Source organism: Pleurodeles waltl, chromosome 3_2, assembly GCF_031143425.1.
Source record: "Pleurodeles waltl isolate 20211129_DDA chromosome 3_2, aPleWal1.hap1.20221129, whole genome shotgun sequence".
In the NCBI taxonomy this organism is placed as follows: Eukaryota; Metazoa; Chordata; class Amphibia; order Caudata; family Salamandridae; genus Pleurodeles; species Pleurodeles waltl.
The window spans coordinates 187,588,967-187,604,339 of record NC_090441.1 but is presented as its reverse complement, the minus strand read 5'-3'; the positions used below and the strand labels follow the sequence as shown (position 1 = coordinate 187,604,339).

Genomic DNA, 15,373 nt, shown 5'->3' with positions numbered 1-15,373 from the left:
AGTAAAAAAATTTATAACACGCCATTAAAACCACACACTCCACAGCTCCCCTTGGAACACCATTACAGTACCTCTCTGAAAGAAAATATCTTTGTCATCAGAAAGCTTCAAGTGACTCCTTTGATTAAAGACAATGCAGGTTTTCAAGCCCCCTTGCATTTGCAGATCTACCAGTTACTAACATTTGCATTTCTTTAGGGAGGGAGATACCTTGGCAAGAAGGTCTGTTTCTTATCTGTCTGCCCCTCCCTCCCTCAGAGCACAAGAGACTCCCTGCCATTCATCCCAGCTGGGTAAACTGATCTGCCCGTAATTTCGCCCTGCCTCCGTTGTCCTTTTGGTGAAAGGCTAAAATTACGGACAAATGCCGCCCGTTAAACCTTTCATCACGGACAACAGACGGCAGGGCGAAATTACGGGCAGTCCGTGGAAATTTACAGACGAGCGCGTTTTTATATATTCGAAAGCAGGACTCGAGCAGGACTCGTGAGCAATTGTTCCCAGAAAGCAATTCACAATTGTGATAGTGGGTTTAAAAATTGCACTTTATGTATTTCCTGAGCGCCCGGTCTGTTTTTCCCCAGGTTGGTGCGCGCTGTCATTCTGTGCCCTTTGGCTGATGAGAAATGGTAGTTCCTCTGCTCTTTTAGGGACATGTCCCGGTTTTGAGTTCCTTGTATCTGGTCACCCTATCTCTGAACATGAACAAAAACAACCCCGAGCCGGCTTTGGCCCGTTCGGCCCTCTTCTGTGTGGTGCAGCTTGGTTCAGTGAGGCCTGGGCAGTGTCCCAGTTAGGGCATAAATAAATGATGGACGCAATGCGTGAATTAATCTCAGCCGCTGGTAATTACAGCTTCGCAGTTCAACTTTCTCCCGCCCACCTTCCCACCTCACATTCGACTCATCCATATGCAAATCAGCCTTGGTTCTGCTCCAAGGGGAACCGTCCAGCCCATACTTTAAAGCCAGGTACTCCCCGAATTGGAACAGAATCACCCAGGACCAGGCTTTGAGGTCAGGAGCCAAAACCCTCCCCACAGAGGCCAAACCATAAACACACATTCTGCTGCGCGGGGGCGTAACAAAGGCCCCCGCAGCCCCCGCGCTCCAGGGGGCCCCTCAGCGCAGCACAGCGTGCAGGGGGTGGTGGTGGGGGGGGGGAGGTTCCAGGGGGAAGGCACCCCTATACGTACTTTGGAGGGGAGGGGGGCGTTGAAGTTTCGTTAGGCCACTGCTGCTACGGAAGCACAACCAGCCGAATAGCTCTTTACACATCTACCCAAAAGCGCTTTGGGCCTTAGTCAGTGTCATGAGGGGCTACATAAATGCTAAAATACAGTCGGCGCCAATGTCTGCTGCCGGCCCTTTTTGATTTCGCCTGCGTCACCTTCTCCAAAGCACCAGAGAACTTCCAGAAATAAACGCGTGCTCATTTTATTCCAAGAAGCGAGGCTTTAAGAAACAGTATTGCGAGACAATAAATGCAAGGACTGAGACAAGAAAGGTCAATTTGTTTTTTTCAGGCTTGTGTCCCCCCTGCCCGTTCCCCAGTACCACATGCCAGTGGGTTCTCCAGCCCCCCTGGCGCAAGAGAGGCGCTCAGGGGAAGCCAGTTACTGGACAACCTGGGTGAAGGCAGCCGGAACACCGGGGTTAATGGCTAACTGGCCGAAGGAGTCTTATGTAAGGCGGCCAGAGGTCAAGGGACCACCCTGGACTGCCCCTGGCACCCGACCTGTCCGCTCTTCTGCGCCAGTCGGGCCTGCTGACCGGCAGAGGTGCTGCGAGGGTGATGCCCACTGCCCCTGCATGTCCAGAGGGACGGAGCCTCGCCCAGTGACGTCATGAAGGCTGGCATCTGCTGGGCACCTGCTGCCGGGGTCCCCTGCACCCCCTCCTACCCCGTCCACAAGGATCCCCCCTGGGGACTCAGCGCCCTCTTCGGTCTGCAGGTAAGGGGTGCTGGGCATAGAGGAGGGTGGGGCTCCTGGAAGAATATCAGGACAGGCTGGTGCCTTTGTTAGACCCATAGTGCCGGGCAGAGCGAGGAGTACATCAGGCAACAGGCCTCTATCTCTGAAAGATCTATAGGGCTAGGGCGAGCTCGGTCACAGTCTACTGCCGCAGAAAGCCATTTCGCACAGTGCCAGTCTCATGTTATGCATAGCGCCTCTGCAGCGTCAACTGAGTGAGTCATGCCAGGGATAGCGCCTCTACTGTGTCGACAGAGCTGAGGGTCATGCCTGGCATAGCGCCTCTGTAGCGCCGCCAGAGATGAGAGAGTCATGTCTGGCATAGCGCCTCTGCAGTGTCGCCAGAGCTGAGGGACTCATGCCTGGCATTGCGCCTCTCTAGCGCCGCCAGAGATGAGAGAGTCATGTCTGGCATAGCACCTCTTCAGTGTCACCAGAGCTGAGGGAGTCATGCCTGGCATAGCGCCTCTGCAGTGTCGCCGGAGCTGAGTGAGTCATGCGTGCGACTATGCCTCTGCGGTGTCGCCAAAGCTGGGAGAGTCATGCCTTGCATAGCACCTCTACGGTGTCGCCAGAGCTGAGATAGTCATGCCTTTCATAGCGCTTCTGCAGCGTTGCCAGAGATGAGAGAGTCGTGCTGGGCATAGCACCTCTACAGTGTCACCAGAGCTGATAGAGTCATGCCTGGCATTGTGCCTCTGCGGTGTCGCCAAAGCTGAGAGTCATGCCTGGCATAGCGCCTCTGAAGCGTCGCCGGAGGTGAGGGAGTCATGCCTGGCATAGCGTCTCTGCAGCGTTGCCAGAGATGAGAGAGTCATGCTTGGGATAGCGCCTCTGTAGTTTCGCCGGAGCTGAGTGAGTCATGCCAGGGATAGCGCCTCTGCGGTGTCACCAGAGCTGAGAGTCATGCCTATTAAAGCGCTTCTGCAGCGCCGCTAGAGATGATAGAGTCATGCCAGCCATAGCGCCTCTACACTGTCACCAGATGTGAGGGAGTCATGCCTGGCATAGCGCCTCTGCAGTGTCACCAGCGCCGACAGAGTCATACCTAGCATAACGCCTCTGCAGTGTCGCCAGAGGTGAGAGAGTCATGCCTGGCATAGCGCCTCTGCAGTTTCACCAGAGCTTACAGTCATACCTGGCATAGCGTCTCTGCAGCATTGCCAGAGATGAGAGAGTCATTCTTGGCATAGCGCCTCTGCAGTGTCGCCAGAGCTGAGTGAGTCATGCCAGGGATAGCACCTCAGCCGTGTCACCAGAGCTGAGAGTCGTGCCTGGCATAGCGCCTCTGCAGCGTCGTCAGAGATGAGTGAGTCAGGCCTGGCATAGCGCCTCTGCAATGTAACTAGAGCTGAGAGAGTCCTGCCAGGTATTGCGCCTCTGTAGTGTCGCCAAAGCGGAGAGTCATACCTGGCATACCGCCTCTGCAGTGTCGCCAGAGGTGAGAGAGTCATGCCTGGCATAGCGCCTCTGCAGTTTCACCAGAGCTTACAGTCATACCTGGCATAGCGTCTCTGCAGCATTGCCAGAGATGAGAGAGTCATTCTTGGCATAGCGCCTCTGCAGTGTCGCCAGAGCTGAGTGAGTCATGCCAGGGATAGCACCTCAGCCGTGTCACCAGAGCTGAGAGTCGTGCCTGGCATAGCGCCTCTGCAGCGTCGTCAGAGATGAGTGAGTCAGGCCTGGCATAGCGCCTCTGCAATGTAACTAGAGCTGAGAGAGTCCTGCCAGGTATTGCGCCTCTGTAGTGTCGCCAAAGCGGAGAGTCATACCTGGCATACCGCCTCTGCAGTGTCGCCAGAGGTGAGAGAGTCATGCCTGGCATAGCGCCTCTGCAGTTTCACCAGAGCTTACAGTCATACCTGGCATAGCGTCTCTGCAGCATTGCCAGAGATGAGAGAGTCATTCTTGGCATAGCGCCTCTGCAGTGTCGCCAGAGCTGAGTGAGTCATGCCAGGGATAGCACCTCAGCCGTGTCACCAGAGCTGAGAGTCGTGCCTGGCATAGCGCCTCTGCAGCGTCGTCAGAGATGAGTGAGTCAGGCCTGGCATAGCGCCTCTGCAATGTAACTAGAGCTGAGAGAGTCCTGCCAGGTATTGCGCCTCTGTAGTGTCGCCAAAGCGGAGAGTCATACCTGGCATACCGCCTCTGCAGTGTCGCCAGAGGTGAGAGAGTCATGCCTGGCATAGCGCCTCTGCAGTTTCACCAGAGCTTACAGTCATACCTGGCATAGCGTCTCTGCAGCATTGCCAGAGATGAGAGAGTCATTCTTGGCATAGCGCCTCTGCAGTGTCGCCAGAGCTGAGTGAGTCATGCCAGGGATAGCACCTCAGCCGTGTCACCAGAGCTGAGAGTCGTGCCTGGCATAGCGCCTCTGCAGCGTCGTCAGAGATGAGTGAGTCAGGCCTGGCATAGCGCCTCTGCAATGTAACTAGAGCTGAGAGAGTCCTGCCAGGTATTGCGCCTCTGTAGTGTCGCCAAAGCGGAGAGTCATACCTGGCATACCGCCTCTGCAGTGTCGCCAGAGGTGAGAGAGTCATGCCTGGCATAGCGCCTCTGCAGTTACACCAGAGCTTACAGTCATACCTGGCATAGCGTCTCTGCAGCATTGCCAGAGATGAGAGAGTCATTCTTGGCATAGCGCCTCTGCAGTGTCGCCAGAGCTGAGTGAGTCATGCCAGGGATAGCACCTCAGCCGTGTCACCAGAGCTGAGAGTCGTGCCTGGCATAGCGCCTCTGCAGCGTCGTCAGAGATGAGTGAGTCAGGCCTGGCATAGCGCCTCTGCAATGTAACTAGAGCTGAGAGAGTCCTGCCAGGTATTGCGCCTCTGTAGTGTCGCCAAAGCGGAGAGTCATACCTGGCATACCGCCTCTGCAATGTCGCCGGAGCTGAGAGAGTCATGCCTGGCATAGCGCCTCTGCAGTGTCGCCAGAGCTGAGTGAGTCATGCCAGGGATAGCGCCTCTACGGTGTCGCCAGAGATGAGAGCTGAGAATCATGCCTCGCATAGCGCCTCTGCAGTGTCGCCAGAGCTGAGTGAGTCATGCCAGGGATAGCGCCTCTACGGTGTCGCCAGAGATGAGAGCTGAGAATCATGCCTCGCATAGCGCCTCTGCAGTGTCGCCAGAGCTGAGTGAGTCATGCCAGGGATAGCGCCTCTACGGTGTCGCCAGAGATGAGAGCTGAGAATCATGCCTCGCATAGCGCCTCTGCAGTGTCACCAGAACTGTGTGAGTCATGCCAGGGATAGCGCCTCTGCAGTGTCGCCAGAGCTGAGTGAGTCATGCCTCGCATAGCGCCTCTGCAGTGTCGCCAGAGCTGAGTGAGTCATGCCTCGCATAGCGCCTCTGCAGTGTCGCCAGAGCTGAGTGAGTCATGCCTCGCATAGCGCCTCTGCAGTGTCACCAGAGCTGAGTGAGTCATGTCTTGCATAGCACCTCTGAGTGTGAATTTGAATCCTAAAACTCAATTGAAATTACGTTGCTGGTGTGCAATTTTCTACATATATGGAACAAAAAGTTATAGTGAAAAAATAAAGGGCTATTGACCGTTCTCCAATGTCACTATACCCCAAACATTACTATTTGAAGACCATACTATACACTTTGTTTTTCTTGTTATTTCTTATCTTTTTTATGTTATTCAAAATATTTAAATAAATACACCAAACATATATCTTCAATGTATAATACTTCGCAACATTTTAACATTAAAAAATGTTTTCCTCTTATCCTTTATAATAAAACATAATCACAATAAAATAACATAAAAAAGGTCTTATTGGAGTATGTTGACATTGGCGAACGGTCAATAGCCCTTTTATTTTTTCATATATGTAGACAATTGCATGCCAGCATTGTAATTTCAATCGAGCCTTAGGATTCAAATTCACAGTTGTGCATGTGTATAGACGAGCTGACCACTGCATTTAATTTTCCTCCAACTTGGATGGTAGCAAAATAGCCAATGAGGGTTAGAGCTGTGACCCTTTCCCACAGGAAGTGGTCACTTAGTGGGTGTTGCCACCCTAAGGTAGGTGGCCCGTTGGCCACTACCAGGTACTCCCCCTAACGCCCACTTAGTGCAGTATTTAGTGGGCATCTCAAGACCCAACACCCACTGTGGGAAGAGGTTACATCCCTAACTCGATTGGCTATATTCCTGTTATCCAAGAGGGAGGAGAATGAAATGCAGTGGTCAGCTCGTCTATACACATACACAAATTCCCGTTGGATGTGAATTTGAATCCTAAGGCTCAATTGAAATTACAATGCTGAAACTAGGGGTGCCACTTGTGCAGAAGCAGTCCATATAATCTGAGGAGACTGAATAATACTAATGAGGCTTTTAGGAGTCACGTTTCCTACCATGATCAATCAATCAATCAATCAATAATTGTAGAGTTCGACTTATCACCCGAGGGGTATCCTGGTGCTGGGGATTGGCATTTCACACTGGCAGCCCATTGTCGAAAAGCCAGATCTTTAGCTTTGTCCTGAAAGTAGGGAGGGTGTGGGTGGTTCGCAGGTGGAGGGGGAGGTCGTTCCATGTCTTGGCGATGTAGCACAAGGAGTCGTCTCCACAGCAGCTTTGACTGACTTGTGGGCCGTGCGCGAGGGCAAGGGATGCTCTGGTGGGTTGGTGGAAAGTCAGGTAATGATTGATGTGTTTGGGTCTGTTGTTGTGGAGGGCCTTGAAGGCGAGGGTCAGAATTTGCATCTCTTCTGTACGGGCAGCCAGTGTAGGCTTCTGAGATGCGGGGTGACGCTGGTGCATCTGTGAAAGTATAGGATGATTCTTGCGGTGGAGTTCTGTACAGTTTGGAGGCGGTTGAAGAGTTGAGTGGTGACTCCGATGTAGAGTGCATTGCCGTAGTCTAGACTACTGGTGATGAGGGCCTGGGTCACCATCTGTCTGGTGTCTACGGGGATCAATCGGAAAATCTTTCGTAGCATGCAGAGGAAGCATGAGGCAGGCAGACGTGTTTTTCTGATGCTTAAAGGCGGGTGTGCTTTCGATAATGGTGCCAAGGTTACGGGTGTGGTCTGCCGGGGACGGGGATTTCCCGAGCATGGCAGGCCACCAGGTGTTGTCCCAGCGGGATGTGTTGTTTCCTAAAATGATCACTTCTGCCTTGTCTGTGTTCAGTTTCAAGCAGTTGTATCTCATTCACTCTGTGACGTTGGTCATGGCATTGCTGAAATTAGTTCTTGGGGAGGTGTGGTCATCTGAGAGTTACAGGATGAGTTTTGTGTCATCAGCGTGTGAGATGATGTTGAGTCCTTGCTTGAGTATGTTGTCTGCCAATGATGTCATGTAGGTATTGAAAATGGTGGGGCTGTGAGAGGATTCCTAGGGAATGCCACAGATCATGTTCCTGGGTTCAGAGGTATAGGGAGGTAGGACGTTTCTTTGAGTGCATCCTATAAGAAAGGCGTGGATACACTTGAGGGCGTTGCTCCGCACTTCGAGGTGGTGGAGTCTGGTGATGAGGGTTTGGTGGGAGATGGTTTTGAAGGTCACTGAGAGGTCGAGGAGGATTAGGGCTACCTTTTCTCCATGGTCGAGGAGGGCTCTGATGTCATCCGTTGCGGCGATCAGGGCGGTTTCGTTGCTATGGGTTGCTCGGAAACCTGCTTGGGAGGTGTCCAGTAGACTATGTCCTTCTAGGTGTTCGGAGAGCTGTTGGTTGGTAGCACTTTCTAAGACTTTATCTGGGAAAAGTAGCAGTGGGATCAATCAGTAGTTTATGAGTTTGCTGGGGTCGACAGATGTTTTTTCAGAAGCTGTTTTACCTCTGCATGTGTCCATGCATCTGGAATGGTGGCCGTCGTGATGGAGGCATTGAAGATGGGGGTGCTAATGATCTCTCTCTGCCCGGGATTGAAGATGTAGTGGGGGCACGGGTTGTTGGATGATCCAGAGTGGGTTGCGCTCACATAGGCCGATGTTTCCTGAGTTGCTAGCAGTTTCCAGTCTGTGATCAGGTGGCTGGGAGTAGTGTCTGCTGGAGTTAGAAGGTGGTCAATGCTGGTGGGTTGGGGGAAGTTGCTGTAGATGGCAGATGTTTTGTCATGGAAGTAGTCTGCCAGAGAGTCGCAGAGGACTTTGGAGGGTTGGATTGTGTTCTCCATGGCTGTTGGGCAAGAAACCTCTCGCACAATGCAGGAAAGTTCCTTGGAGAGGTTAGTGCTCCTCTTGATGCGGTTGATCAGCTTCCCTGTTATGATGATGGTAGTTGTTGAGGTCCGTTTTGAAGGTGGCGTGGTCTGTTAGGTTCTTGCTAGTGCGCCATCATCCTTCAAGTTGTTTGTGTTCTCTTTTGAGTGGGCGGAGTTCTGGTGTGAACCAGCTGGCGGGGTTTCTGGATTTTCTTGTGTTGGAGTTTTTTGTGGGGGTGATTTTGTTAGTGCAGTTGTGGATCCAGTCCTGAAAGCTGCAGGCGTCTTGTTCGGTGTTGGTGGTGGGGTTAAGTCTATTGGTGTTGAGGGCGGAGGGTCCAGTTGCGGTGAGGGAGGGCGGGTATTGTGGAGGCGGGTTCAGGAGTGCTCGCTATGGTGAAATGTATAATGTGGTGGTCTGTCTAAGTTAGCGCCGTAGTGTGAGAGAATTTAACCATGTTGCTGGAGGTGAAAATGTGGTCCAGTGTGTGACCTGCATTGTGCTTGAGAATGGTGACCAGCTGCTCGAGTCCGATGTTGTTGATGTTGTCCAGGAGGTTGGTGGAGTTTCTGTTGTCTGGGTTGTTGAGGTGGAAATTTAGGTCTCCTAGGAGGACGTAGTGTCTGGAGTTGATGGTCGGGTGGAGACGAAATCGGTGATCATCTTGCAGAAGGCGGGGTGGGGGCCAACAGGGTTGTACACTAGGGTTCATCTGATGGAGGTTTTGGCATTGGTTGGATTTCGAAATTAAGGTGTTCCATGATGGAGGACAGATTGTCCTCCTTGGTGGTGCATCAGAGACCGTCCTTGTAGATTATGGTGATACCTCCTCTGTGTTTGTTGTGTCGCTCTTTGTGGATACGTTTGTAGCCTTGGGGGGGTTGCACAGGAGATGTCTGGATCTTATGCATTGGTGAGGCAAGTTTCTGTGATGAACATCAGATCAGGTTGGAGTGTGGTTAAGGTGTCCCAGACTTCTTTCGCATTTTTGCCTAGGTATCTTACGTTGAGAAGAAGGCAGTGAAGCTGTTTTTTGCAGTGGGTGGCCAGAGGTGTAGTCTCTGTGTTGCAGGTGAGGTGGCATTGGTGGCAGGTGAAATGTTCTTCCGTGGTCAAGGGGAGTCGCACTGAAGCAGTTATTGTCTCAATTCCAAGGAGCCAGGTCCTGCAGTTCGGAAGCTGAGTAATGGCAGGCGGTAGGAGAGCCAAAGTTGATGGTGCTGGGCAGGGTCGAGGTGCAGACTGGCAGAGACGGGTTTATCTTAGGCGTGCAGGAGGCATGCCCGCTGTGCGTGCCCGCTGCACAGCCCCCATTATGTAGGTCCCGTGGTGGAAAGGGCCCTGGGTGGAGGTGGGCAGGGTTGGCGGTCGGCGAGCGGCAAAAGAGAGCAGGAAGCATCAGGGGGACAAGCACAGCCTAAGGGGCACCAAGGGGAACAAGGTCAACAGAAAGAAAAAGACAAGCAAAACAGTGGCACAAGCAGAAAAGGACAGGAGCAGAGCACAAGCAAGCAGCGATACAACCAGATGGAGAGGAGAGCGGGACAGGAATGGAGCACAGAGCATGGAGTTAATGAAGCAGGAGAGGAACCGAGGTGGCAAAGGCAGGCCCAGCAGCGCAGCAGTGACAGGAATGGGGAGGAAGGGGCAGGCGCCCGGGGAAGCGTTTCAGCTAGCAGCTGTGGTGATGAGACTAGGATTTGGAGGGGAGGCAACCAGATGGTGAAGGGGCAGCAGACCCAAGGACCTGATGTGACTCTAAAGTTACCCAAGGTCAGGTGTAATCAAGCAGAATGCAGACTAGCTCCTGGTGAACCTCTGATTAGATTCATCTCACACAGATCTATGTTGACACTTGTCTGGCTGCAAAGAGTTTTGTGACACTCTTGCTAAGGTCTTGGAGAACTGAAAGGAGGATACATACAAAAGGTCACCCTGACACACAGAGAAGTGGAGAAACGTGCTCTCTCCTTCTTTCTAAAGTCTACATATTTTCAAACATAAGCACACTGCACCTTCTCAGTTAGGCTTGATGGGATTGCAAGCTTACCAGTCAGTGTATGATGTGATATGGAAGGCGAAACGAATGACCCAAACTGGTAAACAAGCATTTTATAAGCATCAGTGTGCTATTCCAGTGATCTTGATTTCTCTTAATTTTCTGAACCTGGATCTTCCACATTCTTTGCAGGTCCTCTTCATAGACTCCACAGTAATGCCTGGAGGTAACACTGCCTGGGGAGCTAACGGTACCTCAGGGTTTGTGTTACCTCCTCAAAGGACCTCAGTGTGTACTACGTGTAGTGTTTTATTCCTTGTGTTCTGTGTTCTATTCATTCATATCCTAATGTTCCCTAGAAGGTGTAGACTTGAATGATCTGGTTGTCCTCAGGTGGTTGCCTTCTGGGATGCTTGAGAGCTGGGTTGGTATAATTGTACCTCTGTACACCTTATGTCACTGTAAGGCCAAAATTTATGTGCGGGGGGAGCAAACTCATTAATACACCAGTCTTGAGTCATCATCATGAATGTGAAAAAATCAATGATACTATTTTTCAAAATGTATTTTTTTTCAAAAATGTATTAAAATATCACTGTCATAGTCAGAATAAAAACACAATTAATATAAAAAGTTATGTTAGAAATCACCCAAATTAATGTCCTCCTTCATATACATTCAAGTCACATAAGGCATGTCCATATCCTCCAATTTTGTGGCGAAAATGTTCTGTATGTAGAAAAAGTATCACCAGAGCCCATGCAGCCAGCACGGTTCGCAGTGGTGAGGTGCTTCTTCAGGGCTGTAATGAGAACATATATAATATGAACATTACCAATAACAGCATTTTAAAATTACAGTTTACACATCCATATCAATATACAAATACAAGGATTACACATTACGATATACTGGAACGGTAGTACTCTTCATACGTGTAACATAGATATGTATAGGCAGACGAGTATAGAATTCCAATGACATCTTGTCGTCCTGCAGCGAAGTGGTACACCACATATTTCAATGGTCAAGGAAGAGCGAGCAGCCAGTTACACTTCCACATATCAACTGTAGGAAAGTGGCCTTTCTGGATGGTCACCCCCCACTTCATGCTCTAGGTGCTGTTGGTTATGACTCCTAAAGTGCACTGAAGCCGGCTTACCAGGCCCCAGTGCCAGTGCTTTCTCCCTAAATTGGTAACCGTGAATTGGTATCCCCAGTTGACAAGCACTTTAACCTCCTTATAAGTCCCTAGCATATGGTACCAGTGGTATCCAGGGCATGGTTATTAAAGGGGTCACCAGGGCCTGAAGCACTGTTTGTGCTACCCTGCGTGACCTAAGAAACTACTGCCAGCAGGCCTGCCATTGCAGACTGCAGGAGCAGTACAAACTGCTGGAACCCAGCTCTGCCCACACCATGTGTGGCACAGCCCCAGCACTGCCATTGATACATGTAAGCCCCCCCAAGGTAGGCCTCCAGAGCCCAGGAGGCAGGGTGCATTATATTAAAGATATGGACATATAAGTTCAAGCTTGTCCCTATAGTGGCCATTTCCATCAAAGGCTACTATAAGTGAACGACGGTCAATAGGATAACATGGGCCGGCACCGGGGCAAACCCGGAGTCGCCAGCTTCATTATGGTACCACTGAAGTGGGTCATGTTTGGTATCAAATCTCATGTCAGGGGAGAAGTGGCATGGACCCAGAAAGCGATAGAGGTTGCCCACCAAGTTACCCCACTTTTCCTGCGCTCTGGCTGCCAACTCACAGCTGCTGCCACCAAGACAGGAGTTTGACCCCCTGGACAGAGGTGTGAACCCTCCTAAGAGTCAGGACAATGGCCTGGATGGGAAGAAAGTCACACCTACCTCCCTTCATCCCTATATCCCTCCCTTCATCCCTCTCAGGAAGGCTAAAGAAGTGGCACATCAAGGAGGTGAGCTTCAAAGGGCACACTGCCTCTGATATGCAAGCAGGCTGTCTCCCACTGGAGGACACACCCATCCCATTGCCCGCAGGACCATCTGCACCCAATCAGGTGGAAACAATTAGTTAGTCAGGAGGCGTAAACCCCCAGAAGGCTAGCCACACCTTTAGGATCAGTAGCCTGGACAGAAAGAGACATTATTGAGGGTTCTTGGTAGAAAAGGTGCCACAACCTACCAGATGTGGTCACCTCAGGGGCGGATTAGGTGCTGAGGCTAGTAGCCCAATGGCTACTTGCACCCACACCCCTAATGCTCCTAAATCCAGGACTGAAGGGCCTCCCCTGATACCAGAACCTCAGAACTGCAACAACTTGTGACAAGAGGACAAGAGAAGACCTGCATCAACTACAACAGGGACCTGCACTAACAAAAGGTGTGATACCTTGAACCTGTGGCAACCCCTTGGAACTGCTTGATTGTGGCTCGTCCTGGACTAAAGACTGCTTCCCCCAGCAAGAGGGAACCGTTTGTGAGCCAAAGGCAAGGACAGACTCCCTTGGACTAGTTGCACTAGTTCTCTGCCCACTGCAGGTGAAAAGTACTCACCAGATCAGAAGAAGCGCTGGCCATCTGGCCCTGTGAGGGATTGCCCAAAGACAGGTGGTCCAATGCACTGTGGGAAGTGTAGTCCAGCTCCCTGCCAAGTTACAGCTGGCTACGGTTTTCCATTGGACCTCCAGAAGGAGAGATAGCTTCTCCTCCAACTTACCACTGCCAAGGCTTGTTGGTGGCCAGTCCAGTCATCAACACTTTTACTCGACAGTGCAACTGGAGGGCACTCTGCAACACTCTCATGTGACATCGCCTGTGGCTCCATTGTCAAGTTTTTATATCTGTTTCCTCACCTGCACCGTCTCAGTGGTAAAACCTCAACCGCAGCTCCTGTTCAGCACCAAGGATAGCCAAGCATACCTCTGCACCTGAGATGCCGAGACTAGGTGGAGTTGTTCTGCCCAGCAAATCCTGGTCCAAGGACCCACACAAGATTAAACCCCAGTCTGCTCCCACGAACTCGACCTGCAAGTGACCGAGTATGACAAGAACTATTTTTCAGCACCTGGGGCTCCAGAGTTCCACACCAAAGACAGCCAGGACATCTCTGTACCCAGGCCCCACGAGCCAGCTAAAATTGGTCTGACTGTTGCAGGTTGGTCTTGGGACCCGCACAACCTTAACTACCAGTGGAGTCCCCTGAACTCCTCACGAAGTGACTGAGTGTCACTAGTGACTTTCCCCATTCACCGCAAAGGTCAGATTTGCATTGTTTTGGTATCTAAAATTATATAAAAATCTGCTTTATTTTTATGAATTGATGTCGGATTTCTTTCAAGTCATGTCAATTACTTATCGTCTATGAAACAAGCAAGAGTTACAAAATCAGCATCTCATAAACATGGCAGTACAATCATGCCACCCTCCCACAACTAGCCCACAAATAACATCATGAGCGCTTGCACACTTCCTACATTCAAGCCAACAGCATGGACATCCCTCTGCTGCTTCACCCAGCCTCAGCTCTCGTGTGGAAGCAACAACCACTGGTCATCGTAGGGCCCGATGTCACATGTGGCGGTCGAGCCGCAGTGCACCAGAGCGATGGAGTAAGTTACTCCATCACCCTGGCTGCCATCCTGACTGCCTGATTTTGAAATGTCCTTCAGGGTGATGGGGAATTCTGCCATTGACAGGAACCGCTATTGAGGCAGTTCCCTCCAATGTAATGTAACTTTTATGTGTGGCTCCTTCAAACACGAGGCCGTCCTACGGCAAAGTTACATCTTTTTATTTGGAGGAGTGTAACCACAGTGGAGGCAGAGTGGGGTCCACCATGGTTACACGAAAGGCCTGCTCACATTTTAATCAGGGCAGGTGGACCATTATGTTGGCAGAAAGGGTTCTCCATCACTGTTATCTGAACAATTTAACACACACAGATATGGCTGACAATTGCTATTCTGTCATGAACTTCATTCCTTGGGTGGAAGAATACAACTCACCCCCAATCAGATCAGGATCAGCAGTAAACAAGGAGATTAACACTGGGCTGACTCATAGGCATTCTCTCTACTCGGAAGTGATGCTCACTTTTGTAGTGAGTAAATAAGCTCTGGCACAAGCTAACGCTGTCTCAGGCCGGCCCTAAACACCCACCTAGCCCTTTTCAATCCAGCCAACTTCATTACCTTTTCAATGTTATCAGTGTTGGCAAAAAGTATAGAGCCAGAACTTACTGCACAAAACAGAGGAGCATCTATAAAGCAACTCTGTGTTTCCAGATGTTCAACCAAGTTCCCATTCTCCAAGAGGCACTAATTAGCAACAACAGCCTGCTGGGCGATTTTCCATCTGGTTTCAGAGAAGGATATCCCACAGAAAAGGCCACACTAAGGGGCATATTTATACTTTTGGGTGCAAAACTGCACTAACGCAGTCTTGCATTAAAAAGTTTTGCTCCGGCTTGCACCATTCTTGAGCGCCAGCTGGGCACCATATTTATGGAATGGTGCAAGCCAGTGCAAAGGGTAGGGTAGCGTTAAAAAAATGACGTTAGCCGGGTGGGGCTGGCGGTATGCGAGAAGGAGGTTTTGCACCAAAAAATGACGTTAGGCAGGTTAGAGTAAAAAAAAAAAAGAGTCTAACCAGCCTAGCGTCATTTTCTGATGCAAAACCCTCCATACCACATGACGACTGTCTTATAGAAGACAGGAGTCATGCCCACTACCCCATTGGCCAGCACAGGGGACCAGAGTCCCCTGGGCATGGCCATTGCACCCAGTGCCATGTAGGGGGGGGGGCATTTCAGGGCCCCCAATGGCACTTAAAAAAATACTTACCTGTACCTCCTTATATTTACCTAGGATGGGGTCCCCCATCCTTTGCTGTCCCTCTGGTGTGGGTGGGGGTGTCCATGGGGCCTGGGGAGGGCACCTGTCGGCTTATTCCATGGTGTTCCACCATGGAAATAGGCCCACAGGTCCCCTAATGTCTGCACTGACCCAGGCGCTAAATAATGGTGCAAATCAAGCTTTGCACCATTATTTGACCCCTCCTCCTCCTGTTGGTGATTTTAGCACGGGGGATAAATATGGAGCTAAGGCCATAGAGTCATTTTTTGCATGGGAACGCCTACCTTGCATCTCATTGACGCAAGGTAGGTTTCCACATCCAAAAAATGACTTTAACTCCATAACTTTGGCGCTAGACGGGTCTAGCGTCAAAGTATAAATATGGAGTTCGTTTTGCAC

The 15,373-nt window shown here is 50.9% G+C and overlaps 1 protein-coding gene across 2 annotated transcripts in view; it reads left to right on the top strand.

Annotated features, from left to right (window-relative positions):
* The first annotated feature begins 1,222 nt into the window (after positions 1–1,222).
* The window catches only part of SLC23A3 (solute carrier family 23 member 3), a 119,283-nt gene continuing 105,132 nt past the window's right edge, over positions 1,223–15,373 (top strand). Inside the window, exon 1 of one of the 2 annotated variants that reach the window (XM_069227138.1) lies at positions 1,223–1,954. In XM_069227138.1, coding sequence (XP_069083239.1) covers positions 1,847–1,954 — 108 coding nt within the window. In that variant the 5' untranslated portion in view covers positions 1,223–1,846. The remainder of the gene's footprint in view (positions 1,955–15,373) is intronic. The other variant, XM_069227137.1, reaches the window with a different exon arrangement.